The sequence below is a fragment of the Trichosurus vulpecula genome, chromosome 8, assembly GCF_011100635.1.
Source record: "Trichosurus vulpecula isolate mTriVul1 chromosome 8, mTriVul1.pri, whole genome shotgun sequence".
In the NCBI taxonomy this organism is placed as follows: Eukaryota; Metazoa; Chordata; class Mammalia; order Diprotodontia; family Phalangeridae; genus Trichosurus; species Trichosurus vulpecula.
In genome coordinates, this window is record NC_050580.1 from 199,607,380 (window position 1) to 199,634,270 (window position 26,891).

At 46.2% G+C, this 26,891-nt stretch overlaps 1 protein-coding gene across 1 annotated transcript; it reads right to left on the reverse strand.

The window, feature by feature from the left end:
* Positions 1-920: 920 nt before the first annotated feature.
* Positions 921-26,380, reverse strand: DUOX2 (dual oxidase 2). Its single transcript, XM_036736695.1, has 33 exons — positions 26,344-26,380; positions 25,821-25,904; positions 25,305-25,469; positions 24,734-24,921; positions 24,292-24,493; positions 23,974-24,140; positions 22,815-22,875; positions 22,588-22,684; positions 21,760-21,850; positions 21,100-21,202; positions 20,019-20,182; positions 19,122-19,297; positions 18,623-18,741; positions 18,029-18,166; positions 17,619-17,732; positions 17,020-17,222; positions 16,535-16,720; positions 14,607-14,832; positions 14,260-14,353; positions 11,942-12,117; positions 10,234-10,303; positions 8,882-8,965; positions 7,615-7,793; positions 6,436-6,666; positions 5,765-5,864; positions 4,964-5,013; positions 4,363-4,490; positions 3,963-4,116; positions 2,684-2,916; positions 2,212-2,370; positions 1,633-1,788; positions 1,331-1,459; positions 921-1,043 (listed from the first exon to the last, which is right to left on the reverse strand). Exons 1-33 carry the CDS (start codon positions 26,378-26,380, stop codon positions 921-923), a joined length of 4,587 nt encoding a protein of 1,528 aa, XP_036592590.1.
* Positions 26,381-26,891: the final 511 nt, after the last annotated feature.

The window sequence follows — 26,891 nt, forward strand, 5'->3', positions numbered from 1 at the left end:
AAAAAAGTTACTTAGATCTAGAACAGCAAAGATCACTGAAGAGGCCTTGGTGCCAAATATTTCATCCTGATCCTCATCATAAGGATCCACTCTTTTTCTTATCCTCTATGACTAGCTCTTGACATGCTATCCTTACAGAATATAGGAAGAGATGGTTTTATAAGGGGGCTGTCTAGATCTCCAGATGGAACACTGAAAGGATAAGGTTCCCCTCCCCACTCTGTGTTCAAGCCATTCAGAAAGAGAAGTCCCCCGAGAGAGAATGGGCAGAGGACATTCTGCCCTACACAGGGGAAAGCATTCAACGCAATTCCTCCCCTACTTTTTTGACGAAATCTTACCCATCTGTCAAGGACCAGACCAAATGCCACTTCTTTGAATGAAAAAAAATTTATTGAGAACTCATGTGCCAACATCTGTGCTAAGCACTGGAGATATAAGTGCCATCCCTGCTCTCAAAGAGCTTACATTCTAGTGGGGGAAAATATATACAGGGGAATGATGGACAGGGAGGGGTGTCTGGGTTAGGGAAGTCAGGGGAATGGTGAGTGGAGTCACAGGACGACTAATTGACTCATTCTTCCCAGGAAGGGCAGTGCTGATTTTCCCAGAAGAAAAGAGGGAGCGGCAATGGGGAGGGGCTGGGGAAGAGGGAGCTATGCATGCTATACATGCTATACAAAGATAGCCTAGAAGCAGAGGGGGTCTGGATCAGTCTAGTTATGTTGCATGTTCACTGATCAGATGCCTAGGTGGTTCAGTGTGGGAGCTGGAGTTGAAGCACCAGGTTTTTAGGGGAGGCTGGAACACAAAAATATGGCATGAAGGTTGTCTAGATATACAGAGTAGCATGGAGGGGTTGGGGCTGGGGTCTTTCTTCATGAAGTTTAGCACAATCTCCAGAACCCAAATGGAGCTGGTCAGAAGTTCTCATAATGGTGTATAAAGTGAGCCCGGTCCTGTCGGTTGATGAGTTGACAGGCTTTTTCCACATTCTTGGTCATGCCAGGGGGGCCACAGCTGAACACTCCAATCTTCCGTACCTGGGAGTGGTTTGGAGGAGAGAGAGACCCACAGGCTTAGGAGTGCAGACTCTCCATGGAGGAAATGGTTCCCCAGGGCTGAAACTATAGTGCATAGTGAATAGGATCCTGACCCCAGACTTCGAGGGTCTAGTGGGGTGGAGGTGGAAGGCAATAATAGGAATTCCAAATGGGAGACTTTACCCTATGCAAATGGGAGCCAGGAAATCTCTGTCCAATGCCCGTTCAAAGATGGAATAGAATGGAGTTTGCTCCCAAGGTTTCAGAGCAGGGGGCTAGGGACTCACCTCTGGATGGACCTCCTGCAGTGAGTTGAAGAAGGGGCCAAAGGGGGGCCGACCAAAGTGGGTGATGGAGCGCAGGCCAGTGAAAAGACTCTGGTTCAGCACCTTCTGGAAGTGCCGCTCACAGATGTACTAAGTGAAGGAAGGGAGAAACTCAGACTATACCCAAAGATGGAGCACAGAACCCAAGAAAAAGAAGCTGAGGTTGGGGTGAAAGGCAAAGAGTCAGGGGAGGGGAGAGGGATAGGAAAACAAGCGAGGCCAGAGTCAGGGCTGTGCAGATTTGTCCCCCAGCCAGCGCTCACCAACATGGTGGTTCTAAGGTCAAACTTCTCAGCCAGCTGGGTGATGTAGATGTGCACAGACACCAGCTCCTGAAGGTCATTCTCCTCTACCTCCCGGATGATATCTGCCAGCCACTCAAACTGCTTTTGGGTCCTTGTCACCCAGATGAAGTAGATCTTGGGGCACAAAGGTCATGCTCAGGTGATGAATTTGTTACTCAAGGGGATCCCAAGACTAGGTTACCTCCAATTAGCACCCATGACGTCTCTCTCAGGTTCCCCACTAGCCTCCCACAACAAAGGAACCTAGCCAATAGATGTCAGCAGCAGAGAAACTCTGGGTTGTATGTCCCCTCCTTTTCCCCTTGGGGCTTTCTCCTTACTACCCCAAATCAAGGTAAACTCCTTCAGTTTTTTATTCTTTACATCCCAAGGAGAATGCCTGGCACATTGTTAGTGCTTTAAAAATATTTGTTGAGTTGAATTGAAAAATGTAAATTTGCCACAATTGACCAAAGGAGCTACCATGTCACCCCAAAACAATACGGGGGAATAATTCTTTCTCCTCCTGCCTAGGTGGGACCAGGGAGAGACTCTCACCTTCTTGCAAAGCAGTTGGCTATTGACTGATGACTTGAAGACCAGGTCTTTGAGGATGGAGGCAAAGGGGGTTACCCCAATGCCCCCACCCACCAGTACAGATACCTCAAATTTATGCCACTCTTGGTGACCTTCCCCAAATGGGCCATCCAGGTACAGCTGCCAGGAGGAAGAGAGAGATAAGAAAAGTCTGGTTACCCAACCTGTGAGTGAGGCCAGAAATGGGAAAGGGAAGGGGAAGAGGAGACTTAGTATGGGAGTCAGTAGGGGCTGGCTTCTAATTAGACACCCCTGTTTCCTCTTTGCCTGACCCATGATATGCAGTATCTTAGAACATCTGAGCTCCTGGCCCTGGATTTAAGGCAGAAGTAATCTCTGGGGATTCTGGTACCTTTAAACCCAAGGTATGCTGAAGGGATCCTGAAAGTATTTGACATTTCTGGCCCCCAGAATCAGGAAGGGGCGGGGATACCTTAGGATATAATGTACTGCTGTTGCCTGATGGAAGTGAGTAGATCTCTCTAAGTCGCGTGGTCCAGGGTCCCACAGCTCTGATGTGCAGACTGAGTGTGTCCTCATGAGGCGCAGAGGTGAGAGTGAAGGGATGGTATTCTGTGGTACCCAGGGACAAACAGGCAATACGTACCCATTGCCCTGACTTGTACTCAAAGCCCTGGGGCCGCTGGAACTGTAAATAGGTCACACCTGGTAGGAAAGGGAACAGGAAAGAGGACAAAGGTAACTATGATCCAACAAACATTGATCAAAGAACTATTATAAATGAGATCAGAAGGCATCTTTGGGGATTCCTCTCATAGAAGAATGCTGGCAGTGATCCCTTCCCATCCGTATAATCTGTGAAGGTCCTTGACCAGGGGAGTATGCCATGAGTTGAAGTTGAAGTTGTTGAACTCAACATGGCCATGTTGAGCTGAGACCATTGGTTTGCCTTTTCCTGATTCAATCGACTTTTCAACAGATATTTAATTACCTTCTATGTGCCAAGCCCTGTGTGAGGTACTGTGAGATACAAAGGCAAAATATTCCCTTGCCTCAAGGAGCTTACATGTAACAGCATGGCCTGAGAGCCCAGCTACCTGATGATGCCAGAGCATCTACACTCCATGTTCTATCTCAGTCCCTCCTCCCATTAGGGTTTATCTCAGACACCAGAGCCTTTCGGTTCTAGATCCTGAGGCTGAGACACTAGGGCTTGGTCAATCCCAGACTCCTGAGAAGTTGTTAGAGTTCTCTCTGGGTCGTCGCATCATCTTGTCTATTACCCTACGCATGTGTGTGGAGGGGTGGAGGTGATGAAAGGAGAAATGAAAGGAGAAATGTAAGGAATCCTGCCTGGTTCCTTTCCTCGTAATATATCTTATATGTACCTAGTTATTTCCATCATATATATTTATATATAGTATATTATTATATATATTTCCATCCTCCATTAGAAGGTATAAGTAGAGTCTGGCATATGGTAAGCACTTACTAATGGGGATTGACTAACTAGTTTAGACACGTAAGTCTTTCCATTTCCTAGTCTTTTCTACAAGTTAGTTCAGTCTATTATTTATCAATTATCTTTCCCTATCAGAAATGTAAGCCCAATTCCAATATTCAGGACAGTGCAGGAATGAAGGTTGTCTCATGGGGCTCTGAGAATCCATGGGATCCTGATCCCAAGGTCCTCCAGCAGTTCACCCCTTAGCTATGTCCCTAGGTTCTCATGCCCAGGCAGAGCCCCATACCTGAAGGTAGCAGCTCAGCCTTTAGCACACTGATCTCCACCTTCTTCCGGCTCAAGCTCACCAGCTTGTCCCCACAATAGATAAGAGCTGGAACCAGGAAGTAAAGGTAGAAACTGGGTAACTGGATCAAGGCAAAACTGCCATGGATGATGAGCTGGGAAAAAAAAAAAAGGCCTATCAGACCCACTGATTACCCCTGGCTCTGTCCCTACTCCAGTCTCATGCAAGGCCCCTGCCTGGGTGGTCAAGGCTGATTTTAAGCATGGGGACTCCTGAGTCTAGACTAAGTTTCCACTATGACCAGAGCCTAGAGGTAGCAGGTCCCTTTGTCCATTCTCTCCTCCTTTTAGGACACTCATTTCTTTCTCTGAGGCTCTGCCTCAATCATGTCACCCCTCACCAGGATGTAGAGCACGATGTAGAGATGGTGAGTCAGCCAGAAGCCCTGGAAACTGCGTCGGCGGAAGTAATGGGAGGCGAAGACATACATGATAGCCAGGACCGCTAGTAGAAGCACTCCTGACATGCCTAGGGAAGTGGAAGGGATGGGTTAGTGGGGGTCAATCCATGGAAGTGACCTTGCCATTACCTCTGTGACTGAGCCTCCTTTATCTTGTCCTATTTCAAATTGAGAGAGAACCCTCTCTCTGCCAGCTAGCTTATTGCTCCCAAGGTTCCAGGGAATACTCTATGGATAGCCAAGTGGACCCTGGGTAGGTCTAGTCTTCAGTCAGCCTACTTCTACTGAGATGGATAGGTGAGTTTGTGTCCCAAAAAGGAAGGATAGACATTTGAGGATCCCATTGGCTTTCTCCCTTACCACTGCAGACAGGTACACAAACACCAAGAAACACAAGGAGAAAAGAAAACCATAGAATCACACAATGTTAGGCTTGAAAGAGATTCTACCTGTCTACTAGTTCAACCCACTCACTTTACAAGTAATAAAACCAAGGTTCACAATCCCCCTCCCTTCTTCTATTTACCACCCTACTCCTTACCTGGGATACTCTCAAAGAACCACCAATAGAACGTATTGGGCAGCTGGGACCTGATGGATAAAGAGAGACTGAGCCTCGAATGGTGGAAAGTACAGGCCTCCTCCAGCAGAAGGGGCTCAGGTCTGGTCATTGTTCCATGAAGTATCTCCTTCTCCTCCAACCCAAGTGCTAAAGCCTGGCTAGACCCCAGTATTCCACAAAGGACTGGCCTTCCCTAGCCTAGAAAGATGCTGATCTCTTCAAGGAAAGAAATAGTGCCTCATCCTCCCCTCTTTCTCTCTCCCCTTCCACAAGACCATTTGCTTACCCTACAAGTGGTTTAGGGAGAAAGGGATGGAGTGGAGAGATAATAAGACCCAGTGTGTTTGGTCCTACCCCCTAACTGGTCTAGGTTGCATGCTGGGGCAGCTCTGCTCAAGAAGAGGTGATAAACCTGAAAGTCTAGACAAACCTGCAAAGCCCCCATGGCTTTTCCTCTCTGGTTCCAAAGAGAACCAAAGGAGGGAACCAACTCTGCCCCACAAATAAACCACAGCTAGCCACGCAGCCCAAAGGGACACAGTTGCTTCCTCTTGAAGCAAGAAGTAGTCCCGCTGAGTTACTCCACAAAGGTTTCTTGCCACATTCCCCCAGGGGCTCAGTGACCGCCACAAAGCTGGTTGGACAAATAGGTAGAGATTCTAGGGCCATTTCTGTTCTCTTTCTCTCCTACCTCCAGAAACTACCAAGCATACAAGTTATCTTATAGCCCCCTTTGGTAATTCCCATTTGACCCTGGGATTTGTCCGTATCTGTACTGACCCATCATTCACGAAGACATGTGGGAAGACACAGGAGAGCACACTGAGTGGACTGACTGAGAAGATGTAGATATTAACCACGTGGCCGGCACTGTGTAGGACTGTGAAAGACAGACATAGGGTTACTTGGGAATAGAGACATAGGAGGTGAAATGAGACTGAAAAAACAAAAGAAAGGAAGAACCAGAGAAATAGGAAGACGAAGACAGAAAGAGAGACAGAGATTAATCAGAGACAGAGTGATCATATACTCTAGAGACATATACAGTAAAGACAGTGGGGAGTAGTAAATACAGCCTTGGTCTTGAAGTCAGGAAGAGCTGGGTTCAAATCCAACCTCAGACACTTACTAGCTGAGTGATTTGGGCATCACTTAATCTCTCTATGCCTCAGTTTCTTCATCTGTAAAATAATGTTGTTGGCCTCAGTGGCTTCTAAGATCACTTCTAGCTCCAAACATGTGAGCCTAAAAAATTCTATGATCTTTTCTCTTCTCCCTACGTCATCTTTGAGGCTGGCTCCAAGCCTAACACCAAAGTCATCTCAACTTGAGGCAACTTGGATATCACTCTCCAATCACAGCTGAGAACCAAAGCAGAGGCTTGAATGGAGAGTGAAGGAAGAAGAAGGACTGGGGTAGGGAGTGTCTGAATGCTTTCATGGGTCACTTACTAGCTAGGGTGACAGCTGCCATGGCAATCCAACGGTGGAAGTCCACCGCAGCATCAAAGGGCACGTAGCGATTGACGAAGGTCTCCCGTAGAAAGGTGATGAGATTGCGGCACATGGTGAGCAGGATGTAGGAGAACATGAAGGAGATGCTGGCTGCTGTGCCTCGGGAGATGATGATGCCCACGAGTGTAGTCTGGGAGATGCCCGTGCTTGGTGAGGCAAAGGCATAATCTGAGGTGAAGAGTAGAAACAGAACTGGAGTGGGGGTATCTGTGTCAAAGCCTTTGGGGTGCAGATCATAGAAGCCCAGAAACATGGGGCTTTTTGGGAGTAAGGCCTTGTCATGGACAGAACACTGTGACCATAACACCACAGATTTGAGAGGAATTATGGTTGAAGAAAACTCTTGGGTTTGATTTAAGAGTGATATTCCTAAAGTTCTAGGTCTGATGATGACAACACCTTGTTCAAGAAGGGGCCATCTTTGATTCTAGGATAACATCCAAATACCTCCATTTGGCATTTACAGCCCTCCCCAATCTGATTCCATCTTCCCTTTTCAGACTTGTTTCTCAGAACTCTTCTTCAGACATTCTTTGTTCCCACCAAATTAAACTACTTGCTGTTCCTCACACCCAACACTCCATTTTCTCACTCCAAGCTCTCCCCCATGCCTGAAATGTACTCCCTACCTCCTTCACCTCTGCCTCTTAGAATCCCTAATTACCTTCAAAGCTCTTCTTGGATACTGCCTCCTCCATGTGATCTTGCTTATTCTTTTAGCTGCTAGTGCCTTTCCTTCCCCCACTCAGAAAAATACTTGTGAGATATATATATATATATATGTATATGTATATGTATATATATATAAACACATGTATGTATATTTGTATATACTTAACTGCATTTATACTATTTCCTCAGAATGTAAAATCCTTGACGGGGACTGTTTCATTTTCATGTTTGGATCCCTAGGACCTAGCTTGGTGGTCTATAGTACGTATTTAATAAATGCTTAGTGACTGATTCCTATTTGCCTATGTCAGATTAAATGGATTGGAGGGCCCCTGTTTCTCTTCATAGTGCCTTATTCTCATCGAGAGACTCTTTTTCTTGGATTAAGGTGGCTGTCCCCTTCTTTTTCCCCTCCCAGATGCCCAGACCCCGGGGGACACTCACAGTAAGCCTGCATCACAAACACCCCTGCAGCGATGCCAGAGAAGATAGCTGCGCAAACGATGTGTCGCCGATAGTTCTCCACAAAGCGCTTAAACTGCTGGAGCTTCTGAGAGAGTTTACCTCTTTGAAACTTTTCCCTCTGGGCCTCTGTGTATGGCCGAGGAGTGTAAGTGTGTGCCCTGGGAGAATGGTAATCAGTCAGTCAGTCAATCAATCAACCAATTTCTAGGCAAAAATGATTTGAAGACAAAAGTAAAACAGGCCCTGCCCTCAAGTTGCTTACAATGTATCAGGGGAGACAATATTTACATATGGAAGTAAATATAAAATAAATTCTTACTTATAAAGGCTAACTCTCTGGAAAGTGGTAGGAATGGGGAAAATTTGGCAGGCATAAAAACAAAAGATATCAATTAAAATGTACTTAAAAGTAAATATATAAAATAAACACAAGATATTTTGAGGGCAAAGGGAATGCACCAGCAGTTGAGGAGAGATCAGAGAAAGCCTCATTTGGCATTTGAACTGAGCTTTGAAAAACACTGGGGATTCCTAGAAGCAAAGAGAGATGAGGAGGAAGAACATTCCAGACATGGGAGACATCTTTCCCCCACCTCCCCCTCCAAGGAAAGGCAAACATGACAACCCCGGACTGTGTGGGGTAAGTGGGGAGAGGGCTGCCCTGATCTCACAAACTCCACTTTCTGGTGAAAGTATGTATACTACTTTGTTTCCTGTGCACATCTCCTTGAGGAGAGGTTTTTAGGGACTGAGGGAAGATTAAGGCATGGAGAAAAGTTTTAACTTTATTTTTCAGGCTGACTGCTATATCTTCCTATCTGCCCAATACATCCTCAAGGCCCACCCCCCCACCATTCTACAGTTTACTCCATCTTGTTTCAGACCATTAATCCTTCATTTGCTCATCCACTCAAATTATCTAGGAGACAGGTGACTTTCCTAGCTTCCCTCCCTTTCTCTTTCCCACGTGCACTGGCTCCTTGACACCACCCCCTTTCCCAAAGATTTGGGAATCTAGGCATTCCTTGATCTGGGAATTGACACTGTAACTGATTTATGAGATGGATGCCTTTGGGCAGGAGGAAATATTTGGTTAGGAGGGGTCATCTCAAAAGCTGATTACGACAGAAAAATTGGAGCTTAGGTTGCTAAGCTTACTTAACCCCTTCCTAGAGATTCCAAAAGAGAGGGTTCAGGTCACAGAGGGTCATGAGCTCTGTTTCGAGTTGAAGGTTCCAAGACTTACTTCTTGCCAAACCTCTTCCTTATACCGGTGCTGCCAGGCTTTGGGGTCTCTGAGGACAGAATCTCATCTCCATTGGAGTTAATGCTGTGAAAAGAGCAAAGGGGTGTATTTTCCTTATCTACATTTAAGAGACCTCAGCAGATTAGGGTGAGGCAGGGGGAGGGGGAGGGAGAGGGATAAGTTTTCATCAGCACCTGTTGGCAGGTCCTAATCAGAAAGAAATTAGGAAATAGGAGAGATAGTATATAAATAAATTTGGAACCCTGCCCCTCTTGGTCCTATAATAGTGAAAGGGAGAGAAATTTAACATCCTGAAGGGAGGGGCAGCTACATTGCACAGTGGATAGAGCACCAGCCCTAGAATCAGGAGGACCCGAGTTTAAAATCTGGCCTTAGACACTTACTGGCTGTGTGACCCTGGGCAAGTCACGTAACCCTGAGTGTGTGTGTGTGTGTGTGTGTGTGTGTGGCAGAGAGAGAGAAAGAGAGAGAGAGAGAGAGAGAGGGAGGGAGGGAGGGAAGGATAGACAGAGAGAGAGAGAGGGGGAGAGAGAGAGAGAGGGAAAGAGAGAGGGAGAGATGGAGAGATCCCGGGGGGAATGGGAGTGGTACGCTGGCAAATATTTCACAACCAGCTCTCCGGGGAAAAATTGTAGCTTGACACAGTTTTAAGTTTAAACTACATTATTAACATTTTCTCTGCCACTTTCCCTGGTCTAGACAATCAACAAAACAATAAACCAAGCCCTGATCTGTAGTTTGCTGATTTCCTCTACGTAAATGGTCACACTGCAAATTTAACAATTGGCTTTCAGTGCTGGCTCCAGCACACCCCTGGAAGATGGAAGCAGGCAGCCTTGCATTTAGACGTGGAGACAGTATGGAGTAGTAAACAGAGTCCTAGATTTGGGCTTGAATTCTGCCACCTGTGTGATCCTTGTATCAAGGCTTTTAGAGCTAGGAGGGGTCTGACAGAGAACATGGTCCAACCTTCTCACTTTACACATGAGGAAATTGAGGAAACATCCAGGGCAGGTGGGAGAACTAAGATTTAAACCCAAGTCTTTTGTCTCCAAAGCCAGTGCTTTTGGTAGCATACCAGCCTGCCTTAACCTTGAGCAAGCCATTTACTGTCTCCAGGCCTCGGTGACCAAGAATGCCACTCCTTTCCAGCTGTAAATCCTATGGACTAAGGCTGTGTGGTGGGAGGAGGGGGTACCAGAAAAGGGGCATCAAACTGCTGCTTCCTTAGGGGTTAATTTAACAGTCTCCACTTTGCTATCCAATGACGAAAGTGGAGGCGGTAGCTCACGAAAGGTCAGTGATGTCTCAGAGCCCTGGTGCCTGCTCACCCTCCCTTCCTGCTTTTATCGATGAAGGAGATTCGGTTGCTGATATTCTGCTTAAAGATATCCGGAACACCTGGGGAAGAAAGTATGAAGATGAACAAGTTTCCCTAGGGGCTCTGACCCAGATAGACTAGGCAGGTGGCCAGGGGATGAAATTTCTCTCTCTGGTCCCAATCTACAGTACTGTTGGTTTTCTTTCCCCCTTTCATATTTTTAATGATAATATTTTATTTTTTCCCCCAGTTACATACTCCTTAGTTTTTTTCCTGGTGATCTTCTGGGGTAGATGGCTCTCTAATGATAATAATGATGATGGATTTTTTAAATGGTGCTTTACAGTTTGTAGAGCACTTTAATATTTAATGTTAATAATAAAAGTAATCATTTTAATATTAGTTCATTGGAACGAAAAACTTTTTAGAAAATGTTAAAATTTATTTTAACACATATTATATAAATATAATATTCATAATAAAAATAAAAATATATACTTACAATAATATTAGCTCATTTGATCCTCATAATTTTGTGAGGTGGGCACTATTATTATCCTCACTTTATAGATAAAGAAACTGAATCCAAGAATGGTTGACACTTTCTGGGGGGGGGCACACAACTAGTAAATATCAATAAGTAAGTGGATAAAGCAGGATTAGAATTCATGATATCCTGACTTGAAGTGCAGCAGTCTGTCCACCTAGCTGCTGCCTTCTATGTTGCTTATAACCTGGCCATGTCCAAATGTCTTATTCTAGAGCAGGGATTCTTAACCTGGGCACCAGGAATGTGATTTTAATATTTCGGTAACTTTAAAAATATAATTGGTTTTCCTTGATGCATTTTAAAGATATCATTCTAAGAAGGGCTCCATAGGCTTCACCAAACAGCCCAAAGGGTGCAGGACACAAATAAAGGTTAAGAACCCGTATCCTGGAGAGTGGAACTGCAACTCCTCATTTCTATCCCCAACTAGTCATGACCCAAGCCAAAGTTTTCTCTCTTAGGCTTCAACTTGCCCTGTAAACCTCTTACCAGTCACTTCCTCAGTGACCCTCCCTGGGGTCACTCTCAATGTCACACAGGTAAAGCAGAAGAGATGGAATTTGAACCCAAGCCTTCCCACTTCAACTTCAATATTTCTTCTGTGTCATGTTAGATAACACACATATATACATATGTGTGTATATATATATATATATGCACGCACACAAGAATATATATATGTACACACGAGTACATATATATGTGCGTGTGTATGTGTATGTGTATATATACAAGAGTGTATGTGTGTATATACACATATGTATGTATGCACACACACATACATATCCATACACATACTTACACATGCACAAGAGAGATCTCAATCACATGCTTAACCATTTTCTCCTTGGGTCTCTTTTCCTGAAAGGGTGCCTAGGTGATGCAGTGGATAGAGTGCCAGGGTTGGAGTTAGGAAGATCTGAGTTCAAATCTGGCTTCAGACACTTACTAGGTGTGTGACCCTGGGCACTTAAGTGTCTGCCTCAGTTTCCTTATCTGTAAAATGGAGATAACACTAGCACCTACCTCCCAGGATTATTGGGAGGATCAGAGGAGATAATGATCGTAAAGTACTTAGCCTAGTCCCTAGCACATAGTAAGTCCACATAAATGTTAGCTATTATTACTACTACCTTTCCTTCTGTTTTGTTCCCTCCTCATCCTCTACCTTTGACACAAAGCTGGGTGAAGCGGAGCTCGCTATCGTGGTCCCTCAGCATGAAGTGGAAATCCTCCCAGGTCAGCTCCTCCTTGTCTTGGAAGCCAGACTCTTGGAACATGGACTCCACCACCTCAGCCAGCTGGGCTTTGGACAGGCAGTTGTTGGAGATCTCGATGAACGACCTGATTGAGAACAGAGCAAGAGGACAGGAGAGCGAGTAGTCATTCAGTGTGGTCAGGCTCTAGACAGGCTGGACCCCGATCATATTCAGGGCAGGGCAGGGCAGGGCAGGCAGACTGGAGGATTATCTCATGTGTTATCAGTGACCCAGGAAGTACAGTTGAGAATGTACCTGTTAAAAAGTCTGCAGTTGACACTAAGCTGGGTGGGGTTGCTACCAGCTTAGAATACTGGAACTGAACTAAAAGTGACCTTGACCAACTGGAGAAATAGTCCATCAAAAGAGTAAGGCAACCTAGTGGAAAGAGTATTGGGAGCCGGGAGGTTTAGACTTAACTCTGACACCAGTTAACTGTATGACCTTGGAGAAGTCACTTCATTTATATAAGCCTCAGTTTTCTTATCTATGATTCCAGCAAAATGAACACCTTAGCACTGGCAGGAACCCACGATGTGACGGATGCACCAGCCTTCCCTGTAGCCTCTCTCCCTATCTGGTTCTATACCTGGCCGTGTTGGCAGGAACCGTAATGGTAAGTATGGTGGAGAGATGCCTTCAAAAATGGTGATTAAAGAAAGACATCGAAGGTCATGAGATCATAGATTGGAACTGGAAGGGATCTTAGAAGTCATCTAGTCCAGCCTAGAGGGAGCTGGGTGGCACAGTGGATAGAATGATAGACTTGGACCCAGCGAGACCCGAGTTCAAATGTGACCTCAGACAATTAGCTATCTGTGTGACCTTGGGCAAATCATTTAAACCCTGCTTGCCTCACTTCTCTCATCTATAAAATGGGAAAGAGAATAGCACTTATCTCCCAGTGTTGTTGAGAGGATATATGAAGATCATATTTGTAAAGGACTTTGAAACCTGAAAACACTATATCAATGCTAGCTATTGTTAGCTATATATATATATAATATTATATATTAACCTTCTTAATTTGCATATGAGGAAACTGGGCACTCATAGAATGGCATGTCTCCCCAGATTTACTGATAGGCATGAATCTCCATAGTCTTGCACAGGACAGGGCATTGAGCAGGTGGGCTTGGCTTTCCTGCCCTTATCTGAGTCACTCCCAAACACTTCCTCAGTGACTCCCTCTGGGGTTACTAATAAGGTCACATAGACAAGTGCAAAGATGAGATTTGAACCCCAGTCCTTCCAATACTTTTTCCATTGATGATATGCATGATTAGAGAGATATCTCAGTCTTCTAATACTTTTTCCATTGGTGGTATGCATGATTAGAGAGATATCTCAGTCACGTGCTATGCATGACCCATGAACTTTGCAAGAACTGGGGAGGGAGTTTTCTATTATACTTAGCATTGCTTTAACACTTTAAGAGGACTGTGTCTAATTTGTGTTTCTGCCATTTGAGAAGCAAGTGAAGAAAGTAAAAGAGGCCCAGAGCAAAAGCAATAATTAAAGAGAGAAGAAGATTAGGGGACTATGGGCTGCTTAACCCAAAGAGAAGATTGATATGTTACACAAGAATAGTCTTCAAGCATATTAAAATGATTATGAAAAAGAAGTGCATTAATTGTTCTCTAGCTCCACAGTAGAACCAAAAAAAATGGATTTATTTTGCAGAAAGAAAGTTGGGTTGGTGATAAGGAAGAATGCCTTGATTGCCAGTGTGATTAACAGGGGGCTAGATGACCAAGGGAGATTCATTAAATTTATTCAATTCTTTCAATCATCTATTCATTCGTTCAACCAATAAAACTATGATGTCCGAGGTCCCTCCATGTCTAACACTCTATGATACTAGTATTTATTGAACACCTATTATATGCATAGTATTGTCCTAGGGATTGCTGGTGTGTGGGTAGAATTCAGGAGTACAAAGATATCCTGGTGAAATGTCATAATTTTTCTCCCCGGACATTTTTTAAATAGGATTTTTGGGGAGTCTGCTTTGGATAATTTTAGGTGTAGCACTTTCTGAAGACTGTGGAAAGACCTAGTGAACTCTATCATTCCCATTCATCTTATAATACTTTCTTGCAGATATCTCTCACACGCTCATTCTAACCTCCTGCTAGAAAATTACTTCTCTACCCATGAAATTCCCTTTCTGTGACTGTTTTTCTGGAACCCCATCCTAAGTCTGAACCACCAGAGCTGCCCATACCTCATCATAGTGGAGAACTCCTCCTTGGAAAGGAAGCCATTCTTATCTAGATCATACATGGTGAACATGATCTTGGACTTATCCTCTGGAGAACCTAGGAGGATAGGTAGAGAAATTGAGATTTCCACCAACCTCCTAGCTTGTGGTCCTTGGCTCCTTTCTCAGGCCAAGGTCCCTTGAAAGGTCATTAAGCTCTCCAGTCAGACTGGGAACCCAGGGATCAGAGAACAGCCAGGGCAGGGCAAGGAAGGGAGCAATGTGAACTTTTGAGTTCTTGAGGCTAGTTGGATGTGTTAGCCAGCCCCATCCCAAAGTAGTTCATACCTCCTCTACCTCCCTTCCTCTACCTTTCATGAAGATGACCAGGATGTCTAGGAATTCTCGGAAGGATAAGTAACCATTCTTGTCTTTGTCAGCCAGAGAGAACATGGACTCTACAAACATGGCCTGAGGCTTGAGGCCAAGGGACTCTGCAAATTCTGTCCTGCTCAGCTCACAGGCCAGGGCCTCCCGAACCTTCTGAGATGAGTCCAGGGGCAGGCTCCCTGCATCTGCCCGGTCAATGTCCAGCACCTAAAGTTGGAAAGTAGAGGAAAGAAGGGAAGAGAAGAGTTTAGGCTTGGGGGAAGAGCCAGCTTAAATATCATTTTCCCCTCCTGGGGGCAGGCGTAACAGATATTTAATATTTTTTTTAATTCAATATTTTATTTTCTCCCAATTACATGTAAAAACAATTTTAATATTCTTTTTTCAAATTTTGAGTTCCAAATTCTCTCCCTTATTCCCTTGTGTCCCAACCCCCCCCCATTGAGAAGGCAATCAATTTGACATAGGTTATACATGGCAACAGATATTTTTGAAAAATCGTATGTGATGGCTCTATTCAACAACAAATAATTTTTAAGGTGAACTTTACCGTTAGGTACACTTTAGGGTATACTTTGCCTTTCTCCCATTTGGGGCCAAGGAAGGCGAAATTTCTAGTTAGCTAATGGACTAACCAAAAGTTTACCAATGATTTAGAGGTTTTCTGTTTGCTAGAGAGTAAACTTTGAAAAACTCCGAAGACTAGAAATTGAATTAATTATATACCTTAAAAGAAAAGCAAGCACATAGAGACCTATAGTTTCGTCTACAATCCTCTTTTTCTATTCTACTCTGAATATGAAAACAACCATTTTATTTGGTGTTTGATAAGTTCAGAAGAAAATTTTTTAAAAAGAGAGAGAATGAAATTGAAGCTGTTAAAATGGACCATTTGAGTTTAATCTGGAGGGCCATGTAACTGATCCCAAGTAAACAAATCCCAAATGGGGTGGGAGGGAGAGGTGCCATTCCCTTCTGGAGTCATGAAGGAGTTAGATGCTTTATGGCCAGAGGACCAAGGCAGGCTCCAGAAATTTTTACTATATCATTGGATTTTTAGAGTCATAAGAAACCTTAGAGATCATTGAGTCCAATACCCTTACTTTACAGGTGAGAAAACTGAGGGCCAGAGAAAGGAAGCAAAAGTCCAAAACCAGGACTCTTTCTACTATAACAAGCTGACTTTATCACTTTGAAGCAAAGTATAATCCAGCGCTTTTTGGTTCCTGTGAAAAAATACTTTATAAACCATAAAGTGGGCTATTGCTATTTTCCTGGAAGAAGACAGAATCCCTGGATGAATCAATCAATCAATTGATAAGTATTTATTAAATGCTTACTGTGTGCTAAGCACTGGGGATACAAGAACAAAGAATGAAACAATCAAGTTTAGTTTTTAAAGCCCTAACCTATCTCTCCAGCCTCACTGGGCAATACTCCCTCTGCCACACACTGGGATCCAAACCAAATTGACCTTATTTTTGTTCCTTACATGTGAAACTTTAATTCTTATCTCCATGCCTTGGCACTGGTAAATATAGCTGTTCCCCAGGATTTCTGGTTTTAGTGACTGAGGTCCTTGCTGTTTGGGACTGGGGAAGGAAATTAGAGCTCTGACAGCTAATCTCGGGAGATTTTTTCTCCCAGGAGATTGAGAACTAGGGGAAGACATAAGGACACTCAAGATAAAGAGGTTGAGTAAAGATGACCAATACTGAGTATATCTGGAAGAGTAGGTGAGAGGTCCTGCTCCTCTGCCAGCAGTGAAGGTGCCCACTTGGCTTTTGTTACGGGAGGTCTTGGGGGGATGGCAAGCACAGGAACAGGCCTCACCTTAGAAGAGCTCTCTGTCCTAGTTGAAGTTTTCCACTCCCCCTAGCTACCTCCCCCTTCCTGCCCCATCAGCTACCTGTGCAAAAAGGTGCCTAAAAAAGGTCTCTAGGATGTGCTCCCGCTGCTGCTTGGTCACAGCGTTTTTGAGCAGGTCTTGTTCTCTCATGTCTGACAGCTCAAAGTCCAAGTCCCAGTGGGCACAGTAACCCCGAAGGTGCTGGATAAAGATACCCCTCTCCTCCTCAGAGTTGAACATCAGCACCTAGGGCAAGAGCAAAAAAGGGGGTGCTCCAAGCTTAGACTTCTAATTCAGTCTCTCACATAGCACCCCTCCCCCAAACCCACAGGGACCCTCTGGATGAGGGAAGGGTACAACAATTCCAGCATAGCCACAGTGGGAAGAAAGGTTAACTAAGAATAGTGAGCAAGGGGAGGTTGTAATAAGAAAAGTGAGCCTGAGTTTGGGTCACTTCTGAAAAGAAACCAAGAATCCAGGATGTGGCAAGCAGGGGATAGGAGGCTGGGAAGGGGAAACACGGAGGAAGTTCATAGGGATCATACTAGGTCATATTCCTTGGGGATCTTGAGTAGCAGTGTCCGGCGGCCTTTGTTGTTTGACTGGATCAGGTTCATCTGCTTTAAAGACTGGAGTTGGATGATCCGGATCACAGAGTGCTGTTCATCTAGCACTTGGAGAGAGCTCTCTGGGAGCAGCTGTAGGTAGACGGGACGGCTCCTTGTGCCTGGGCCTGGCCACTCCATTGCTGGTGAGAAGAAGGGGGTTAGGGTGTCATGGGAAGAGGAAGAGCTGAAGGCTAGATTTTTAAGCCCTCTATCCTCGGGTAGACTCTCTGTCACTTCAATTGTTCCTACTCATTTGGAAGACCTCTTCACCTGGAATCCACTTTCACCTGGTTCCCTTCCCCGTTAACTCCCATCTCATCTGGTCTCTTCTTCATCTGACCCTCACCTCTCCTAGATCCCTTCCTTCCACTGACCTCCACCTTACCTGGTCTCTCCTTCATCTGACCTCACCTCCCTGGATCTCTTCCTTCCATTGAACCCCACCTCATGTGGTCCCTCCTTGACTCAACCCCCGTCTGACCTGGATCCCTTCCCTCAGTTCACCCACCTGGCCTCTCTCTTCAGCCTTTTCTCACCTGCTACCCCCTCCATGGGCATTTCCTTCTTTATGTTCTGTTTCTCTTTCTTCTGTAGTTTCTTGAACTCTCTGCCTCGGAAATGTGCCACCACCCAGGCAATGAACAGACTCACTGGAGTGGGAAGGGAAGAGGTAAAACATGAAGGTCAGCAGGGACTGATGAGAAGCAGAACCCTCCCCCCATCACACCAAGTTTCCCTGAGAGTTCCTGCCATTGCCTCCTCTGTACCCAGACTGTCCTTGAATCCAGACCCCAGAAAAGGATGTCTGAGAGACTCATATAATGTGTATTGGGATGTAGTGGACAGGGGCTCTGGGACAACCAGGGGAATGGCTTATAATTTTGGAAAGCTTGGGGAAGGAAAAATAAAGGGAGTAGGAGAGAAACAGTGAGTTGGAATGGTTTACCTAAAGGGAAAAGGCAGAGGGCTATAACAGTAAGCCCAAAGCCAGCACCACGGCCTTTGAAGTAGTCAAGCACTGTCATGTTCACGCAAGGGGGCAAAATGTCATCTTTAAGCTGCTGGGGTTGTGGGCAGGGGGCTCCTGGAGAAAAGAAAAGCATTAGAACTTCAGTCAAGGAACTGCTCCCTAAAGATTCTGCCCCTCACCCACCTTCCCTCTTTTTCTGTTCTGGGCACCAAAGGCATGGGATACTCTGCCTCCTCTCCAAACTACTGCTTACCTATGGGCACTTTTGTACATCCCACTGATCTTATTACATAACATGTCTCCCTGTCTTAATCCCCATCCCAACTCTTTGCATCTACTACCAAGCAAAAACCACTGGGTTGCTGAGGTTGTTCCTACCTGAAGCTTCCCAGCCCCGTAGGGGACATGACATTGAGTCTGGTGGACTTGGCTTTCAAGACACTTGTCTGTGTTGCATCCAGAGGTCATACAACAATGGTCACTTTCACAGTGACTCCCTTTGGGCTTACTCCTCCCAATAAATCTCTACAAGGTCCCTTCTCTCAGGGTCCTTCTTCCATGGCCACTTACCATCAAGCCAGAAAAAGACATTGGGCTGCAGGTCATCAGGATCCACGTTAGTGACAGCTACCAAGACATCATGGAGGGTTGTGTTTCGAATCTCAGCGATCTCATCATCTGTGAATAACCTAGGTGGAGACAGGAGAGAAGCTGACAATTACTGGAATGAAAGGAGGGGAAGGCAGATCCGCAGCATCCTCACAGCCCCAGGAGCCAATATCAGGAAAAGGTCGCAGAAGTGATAAGATGAAGTGGGAGGGGTAGGAGAGAATGAGAAGGAGATATATAGCAGGTCTGAGGATTCGGAGTTGATGGTAGTGGTAAAAAGGAACAAGGACTAGGGGCCATGTTGAGGATGCTGGTCAGACATGTTTCTGGGGTTTATTCACAGGAGCAGTGTAAAGGATGGAGGTGTTGCCTGAAGCCTAGGCTAGGGTTGCATGTCAGAGGACACAAGGATTTGGGGATTTAGGGATGAGGTCTCTGGAAATTCCAGATAGGCCCTCACCCATTTCTTGTGTTCTCAAACCAGTAACGATCCCCATCTCGTAACCGAACAAACTGTTCAAAGACAATGTTGCTGAACAGGGGTCCAGGGCTCCCGTAGCTCTCCAAAAGGCCCCCCGGGAGCAGCTCCAGATGAGACAGGCTATGGTTGTACAAGGTGGCTATTGCCTCCAGGATCTGGAAATGAAGAGTCATAACTAGGGTAAGGCTAATAGGACTTTGTTCCAGGTGATAGAAGCAGAATAAGAGGGCATGCTTCCTTCTCACATGGCTTGTAGAATGCTTTCCTCATACTTTGAGGTTCTTTAGTCAGCCTGTTCCCTTGTGAGTTGGGGTGGAGGCAGGGACAAAAGAGGTTGAAGAAATAGACTCATAGGTTAGACTAGATCAGAGGAAGTGATGGACCCTCTCTCCCCATCATTATACTGATAGTCAGGCTGTCTTCCCCAAGACTTTTGCCTTCCCCTTACAACTCCCCCGGGGTCATAGGTAGCCTCTCTGGGGTATGTGCCTTCCTCCCTTTTTTTCTCTCTCCCAAATGGATGTTGGAATTTCCTAGTTATAGCTTTGGGTATTGGGAGGAGGCTGATGTCTTCCCATCCCTAGTCTGTGTCTAACTTTTTATTCCAGACTCCTGATTCTCACTCTCACCCCTTAGATGATTCTGACCTCTCTTTGGGCTGATCCTCCCTGAGTCCTCTTGGCTCGGGGCTTCCCTTTGAACACTCTGGGACACTGTCAGGTATCTGGGGATTAGTAAGTTTGATCCCTGTTCTGGGGTCCTGCTTGGCCCAGGCTAGTTGGCAATCTAATGGGAGCTTGAACTGGGGTGGGGGGCACTTGGCCTGGGAAGGAAAACTTTTCTGGGGGTCATTCCTGACTTGGGAATATTCCTCACTTCAGGCTCCAGGTTAGAGTTGAGGTCACTCCAGTTCTGCAGAGGCTTCAACCCCATGGCTTCAAGGGCCCGGTTGTAGCTAGGCAGTCCCAGGTCCCGGCCCCTCTGAATGCTGCTGGCCACATAGTCTGTTCGTGAGTACTTGCCAGGGCCAGGCCAGTAATCTGAGAAAAGCAGACAGGCCGCCAATCCCACATCAGAGGCTGTATCAGGCTGGGTGCCCTGGTACCACCACCAACATTTTCTCACTTTACCCATGTCTTTAGTCACTGTCCCCATCCCCACCCCAGGGTAGAGGAGAGCCAGTCCTCACTGACCACAGGAAGCTCAGGGGCATAGTAGATAGAACACTGGAGTTAGAAAAACCTGATTTTGAATCCAGCCTTAGGTACTTAATTATCCATGTGACCCTGAGCAAGTCACTTGACCTCTGTCTACCTGTTTCCTCATCTGTAAAATGAAGATAAAAATAGCATCTACCTCCCAGGGTTGTTGTAAGGAAAAAAAATGAGATAATATTTGTAAAGTGCTTTACAAACCTCGAAAATGTCTCTCTCTCTATGTGTGTGTGTATATATATCTCACATATATATACTATACATATATGGTACTGTATACTAGCATGTGTGTATGCACACAGACACACACAGACAGACACAGACACACACAGACACAGACACAGACACACAGACACACAGACACAGACACACAGACACACACACACACACACACACACTAGCTATTATTACCACTGGATGCTTCTCCAGGTTGGATCTAGCTGGGGTTCATGGTATAAGTCAGAGACAGGTAAACTTGCTAGTTGATAGACAGGGTGTAGTTGGCCACCATCACTACTAGGTTCTCAGGATCCCCAGAGCCTGAATCTTTACTCCCTGTCCTAGACCTGACTAACATGAGCACACCGACTTGACCCTGACCCAGCCGTTCCTTTTCAGTCAACCCTGGAGGCTCAAGCTATTCTTGCTTTATCATATCTTCCCTTCTTTCCTGACCGGAGACCTCTCTAGTCTCTGGATCCAGCCAGTGCACAGTGATCTCAATCCTCCGGCTGCTTCCTTACCTCTCAGGTCCTGCACCACGATCCTGTCTTCTCGCTCTGAGATCTGTGAGGCCATCCCCAGGAGGAGTTCATCCACTGCCTCTGCACTGCTCAGATTTGGGTTCTGAACGGGGACATTATGGTCAAGGTATAGCATGAAAGACCTTATCCTGGCCATCCCCTGCTACTCCCCACCCACTGCCCCGGCCCTTATATTAGGTTGCTCATGCCCCTGTTTCCCATCCCCTGAGCAAAACATGGAAGTTTCAGAAAGGCAAATTTTGACTAGATGTAAGGAAAAACATCTGAAGCATTAAAACTTTCCACAGAGCAAATGGGTTGCATTGAGAGACAATGGATTCTTCATCACTGAAGGTCTTTGAATGGAGGCTGGGTGATCACTTAATGGAAATGCTTATTGGGGACTCCCAGAAAGCTCTAGATTGGACTAGATAACATCTCCTCCCACTCTCCATTCCTTTTCTGGTCCTTGCCCTCTGAAGCAGCTGTCCCCAATGTCTTCTCTTCCTCACTCTTGTCATGCCCACAACCAACTTGGGATAATAGAATCCAGAACACTGAAGCTGCCACTTTACGCTGGAACTAAGAGAGGCAGGAGACTCTGACCAGCTCCCACCTTCTGGGACCCCTGTCTTTCTTTGTCCCAAGTCCCCAGCTGACCTCTCGGCTCCAGTAGCTGTTGCAGACTCTAAATGCTAAGGAGTCATTCTGGCCCTGGTTAATGATGGCTTGGAAATGGCAGCTGGTATTTCTGGAATAGAAGGAACAGTGGGGATGGTGACAGGAAGTCATGGAGGAAGGAGCAAAGGCCCAAGGTAGTCTGAGGTTGAAATAGGTTGAGGTAGGGCATTTGTTGGGGAGGCTGGGGCTAGGAAATTTGCAGAAGGGCCCTGCACATGGAAGGTGACTGATGGATATTCAAATGGATGGCAGAGGAATAGAAGCCCTTAGCTCCTACCCTGGGTATGGGCATGCCAACTATTGATCCAACCCTTAGCTCTAATCCCTCTTCAAGAAAAGTTGTTCAACAATCAATCAACCAACTAATCGGCTAGCATTAACTGCATGCCTACTACGTGCTAGGCACTAGCTATACAAAGACAAAAACAAAAATGTCCTCAAAGAGGCTACATTCTATTGGGGTAGACAATGCATACATATATAAAGAAATACAAAACAAATACAAGGCATTTAGGTGGCAGGGGGCAGTGGCCCCTGGGTGGCGGTGATAGGAAATCAAGAAAGGCTTTGTGTAACTGATGGTATCAGTTTCATTCCATAAGATCCATACTAGGGGCAATGATTTCCAGATGTGCCTTCTCCCAACCCTACATCCAACTCCAGCCTTCTAACTTCTTGCCTATCTTCCCTTTCTTGTCATCATTCCACGGAGATTGGGGGAGTGGGTAGAGGGATGACCTGAAGTTAAGTCCCTCAGAAGAAACTCTACTACTGCCCTTCACATCACAAGCCCACTCCCTTCCTTACCTCATGTAGACACCAGGGGGCACCATGGTGGAGAAGAACTGCTTGGAGGCTGCTAGGAACTCAGGCGAGATGCTGGGATCCAAAAATGACTTGTACCCTGGATAGAGTAAGATCATGAGTTTTCATTTCTCTCCAGCCCTTCTTCATTCCACAAGATCTTGCCTACACCACCACTCCATACTATGAGGCCATGCCCAGCCCTGAGCCCCTACTTGTTCCCCACTTACTTTCATATGCTGGAGGGGTTTTATTCAGGAAGCTGGGCAGCCATTCATACAGGGCAATGTTCTGCACGAGGAGGAGATGAGAGAGAAATAAGAGGCTGATGGCAATTGCTGGGGAAGGGGAATGAGAAGAGAGGACTAGAAAGAGGTAAGAATGGAGAGGTGGGAATCAGTCAAGTAAGAGAGATGGAAGAAGGGAACGAAACATTTCAGAGATGATGTTCATGGGATCATACAATTAAAGATTAAGAGCTAGAAAAACAATCCCTTCATTTTACAGATGAAAAGATGGAGGACCCTGAAGTGACCTGCCCAATGTCCCATAGACAGTAAATGGCAGAGCCAAGATTCAGACTCTGGTCTTATGACTCTCAGCTCAGCGTTCTTTCCTGCTACACCAGATGCCTCTCAAATTCCTTAGAGACCGTTTAGAGATCCTGATCTATAGGGTAAGGGTTTCAAGGTCACTGGGAAGGGGTTATCTATACCTTCTGCCCTTGGATTGAATATGTTCTTTTTCTGGGATGGAGAGATGGCCCTATAAATATAATAATACTCTGCATTTGTATAGGACTTTTGCCTTTTATATTTTGAGGCAGTAATGCTTTAGGAAAAGATGTCATCCTCATACTGAGGATGTTTCTATTCCTTGGATTGTCTCTGCTTTGGGCCTGACCCAGGATGAAGGGATTGAGCAGCTTGTCCTATTGGAAAGAAGGTTGGAGTTAGGAAATTGAACTCTGAGAAGAAACCTGGGTTCAAATCCCTGCTCTGGCACTTAACCGGGTCAGGAGGAGGAAAGTGCTTTGAAGAAACCTTCTTTAAAACATTAAGGCAAATCTAGCCGCATGTGTCCCCTACGATCATGTCCACCATGCATGTTCCCTGGTCATATGTACTCTGACCCAGTGGTGGGGTGGTAACCTATGGTCAGGAGAACTCCATGTGTGATTGTAGAGAGTTTTTGTTGTCATTTTATATGCTATCCTGTTTAATCAAATGGGTTGTTTTTTTCTGCTTTGAACTAAAAAAAGGAAACTTAAGGCACCGTATAAATATGAGTTCTAGTTGTGATGTGGCTCTCTGCCCTGAGGGTGGAGAGAAGGCTTATTATCCCTTCTGGGAGGCTGAAAGACAGGAAGCTGGTGGTATCTGGGCTGACCTGGTAGGTGGCAATGACCCTCTTTCGGGCATGCTGGAACAGCTCCTCATCTCCCCAGGTCGGGTGCTCCCGGGCCAGCCTCTGAGCCCACAGGTTGTGGTACCGGAACCAGAGGAGGCCCACTGCCTGAAGAAATGGATTTTGGTTCCCTCTCTGGGCCCCGAAGACTACAACCAACACAAGGAGAAGAAAGTGAACTCTATTGCTCTTGTGGATTCCAAATTCTAAACTGACCTGCATTCTTCCCCCCTTATCTCCTCTTTCCTCCCCATTCATATCATTTCTAGGCTCACAACTCTCCACACTCCCCTGACCCACCGTATAGCCCTTGAGGCCCCCGTTGCCCTGTGGAAGGGTCTGGTGCTGTCCACATGAGGTAGGATCCCTGAGTATCCCTGGGAAAAGCAGGGTCTGATCCTGATGCCAGTTCCCCACCAGAGAAGCTCCTCAGTGCATCATTCCAGGAGTGAGAAGAACCATAGATGGCACTGCCATCCAGCCAGCTGGTGACCTGGTTGATCTGGGAACAGACATCAGAAGCAATGTGAGGGCCTGTGAAGTAGTGATGAAGCCAGGAGACCAAGTATCCACCCTGGGGTTCCATTTGTGAACCTTAGCCCCAAGGGCAACATCCCTCACTCCTCCCCCAGCCCTAAAAAAAAGAGCCCTCCAGTGCCCAACTCTGTCCTTTGCTCTTTATCACCATCCTGAACCTAAAAGAAATTGGGAGCCTGAATGTGGAGTCTTCTTCCAGAATCACCTGATCTCGAGGGTTGTTAGGGCTCTCCCCTGTGTGTGGGTCCCACTCACTCCTCTGGAAAGGTAGCACCACATTCCCAGTATAGTCTGGGTCAAACACTTCATCTCCTTTGGGGATTCGGATGTTCATAAATTCAGCAGGACATCCTGGCAGTTCCACACTCACTACCTCAGAGAGAACATGGTAGCCTGGAGGCGGCAAGAGAAAGGGGTCAGGTAGGAAAAGACTGAACATCTTTCCCTCCTGTATCAGAGAGAAACCCTCTTTTTTCAAGCTAAATCTCAGAGGGAGGGCCTGGACAGTCTGTACCCAAAAGTTAAAAAGTCATGGCACAGCTTGTGTTTGCTGTAGAGGGAGAAGAAGGCAGGGTAACAAGAAAAGAGGGGATAAGGTCTTGGGAATCTGTAAACCTGTTCTTTGTGCACTAGGTCTCTTTGAAGAGAGGGAAGGCCAGGCTTGGGACCAAGCTCAAACCTGACGGTGGAACTTATATTGAGGAGAGTAAGGCTCCCACAATCCTCCCATTCCTCTGTCTAGGGAAGTGCCACTGGATCAGGGACATTCCCCTCACCAAAGAAGACCCCAAGCACAGTGCGGTTTTGTAAGGAGGCATTCCCAGAGGCACCCTTCATGGCAGCATTGCTGATTCTTCGGGAGTTGGGCACGTGGGGCTCCCTCAAGGGCTGGTAAACACCATCTGAATATGTAGCAGGGACCAAACGCTGGAGTCTGGAGCCTGAGACCAGGAAGGAGGGATAGATAGTTATGCTCCTGACCAAGCACCCCCCTGGCCTAGGCCTAGCCAAGCTCCAGCACCTCCCGCCGAGGTTAGGCCCTTATTAGTTCACTATTAAGAGGTCCCTAGACCTCCTTTCCCCTGCCCAGAGGTCAAGGTCTGGTCTTCCCAGTTCTACCCAACAGCAGGGTAGGGAGAAGTTCCAGAGGGAAAAGTAAATTGGTTCCACCTACTGGCCAAGGTCCCCTCTGCGGCCTTCAAAGCGTTCTTGAAAAGTGGATTTGCACATCCCAAGAATTTCCCTTCACCATACTGAGCCCCACCGCTAGCTAGCCCAGGCCCTTTAGGTACCTGCTGAGCCCCGCTCATGGTGTCTCAGGTTGTTGAACCATCCATCATAGCGCTGGACTTCCCAGGAGAGAGACTGCTGGGCCCCTGGAGGCAGAGAATTTCCTGTCCTCTCCCTCTTCCTAGGACATCCTTGGAACTCCATAGGGAACTCCTCCTCTTCCCTCAGGAATCAAGTAACTGCTCCAGGCCCTCCCCTGTTCCTCATTCCTAAAGCCTGCCTGAGGACATGTAGTTCCCCCCCCTCCTCAAGAATAATGACTGCTGTCACCGCTAAGGTTTAGAACATCCTGATCTGCCCAAACCAGCTGGACCTGAGTGGTGGCTGGTCAGAGAGAAGGAAAGGTTCAATGAGTTGGGAGCTGATCCAATCTGGTAGTCCTTCAGCCTCACAGAGGCAAGGTATTGACCCTTTCCCACTCACCCCAGCTCTTGCTTTTCCCATCTTCAGGTCAGGAAGGAGAAACTAAGGAAAAGAACCTGGGACCATTTGACTTTCTGCCTCCCAGGGCACCTCATTACTTACCCACTGGATCCCAGGGTCCAATCAGAACCATCTGCATTGCCAGTAACCATATGCTGAACATAATGATCCCAGGGTCTAGGGGGCAAGGGATGATGTGAGGATGAAATTTGCTTGGGATAGTTAGCCCCACATTCCTACAGACAGCACAGGTACAGACTCCAACTCTCTCCTTCTCAGCACTACCCCTGTTGGTCAAGCCCTGTTTGTCCCCATTGTAAAAAGTGAAAGTGGAATAGAATCAAAGTAGGCAGACCTCCTTAAGGTAGATCTACCAATCTCCTCTGGCACAGTGCCAGAAGTTTCTATCAGGGACATTTATCTGCAGTTCTTTAACAGGCTTCTGTCCACTCCCTTCCTCCCTCCCACCCCCCACCTAGAGTAGTATGGTTCAATAGAAAGACCACTGGATTAGAACTTAGGAGATTCTTCCTAACCTTGGTTCTGCCATTTACTCACCTCTCTGAACCTCAGTTTCCTCATCTTTAAAAATGAGGAGTTTGGACTAGATTTCTGTGGTGTTTTCTAGCCCTAAAAATGTCTATGATTCT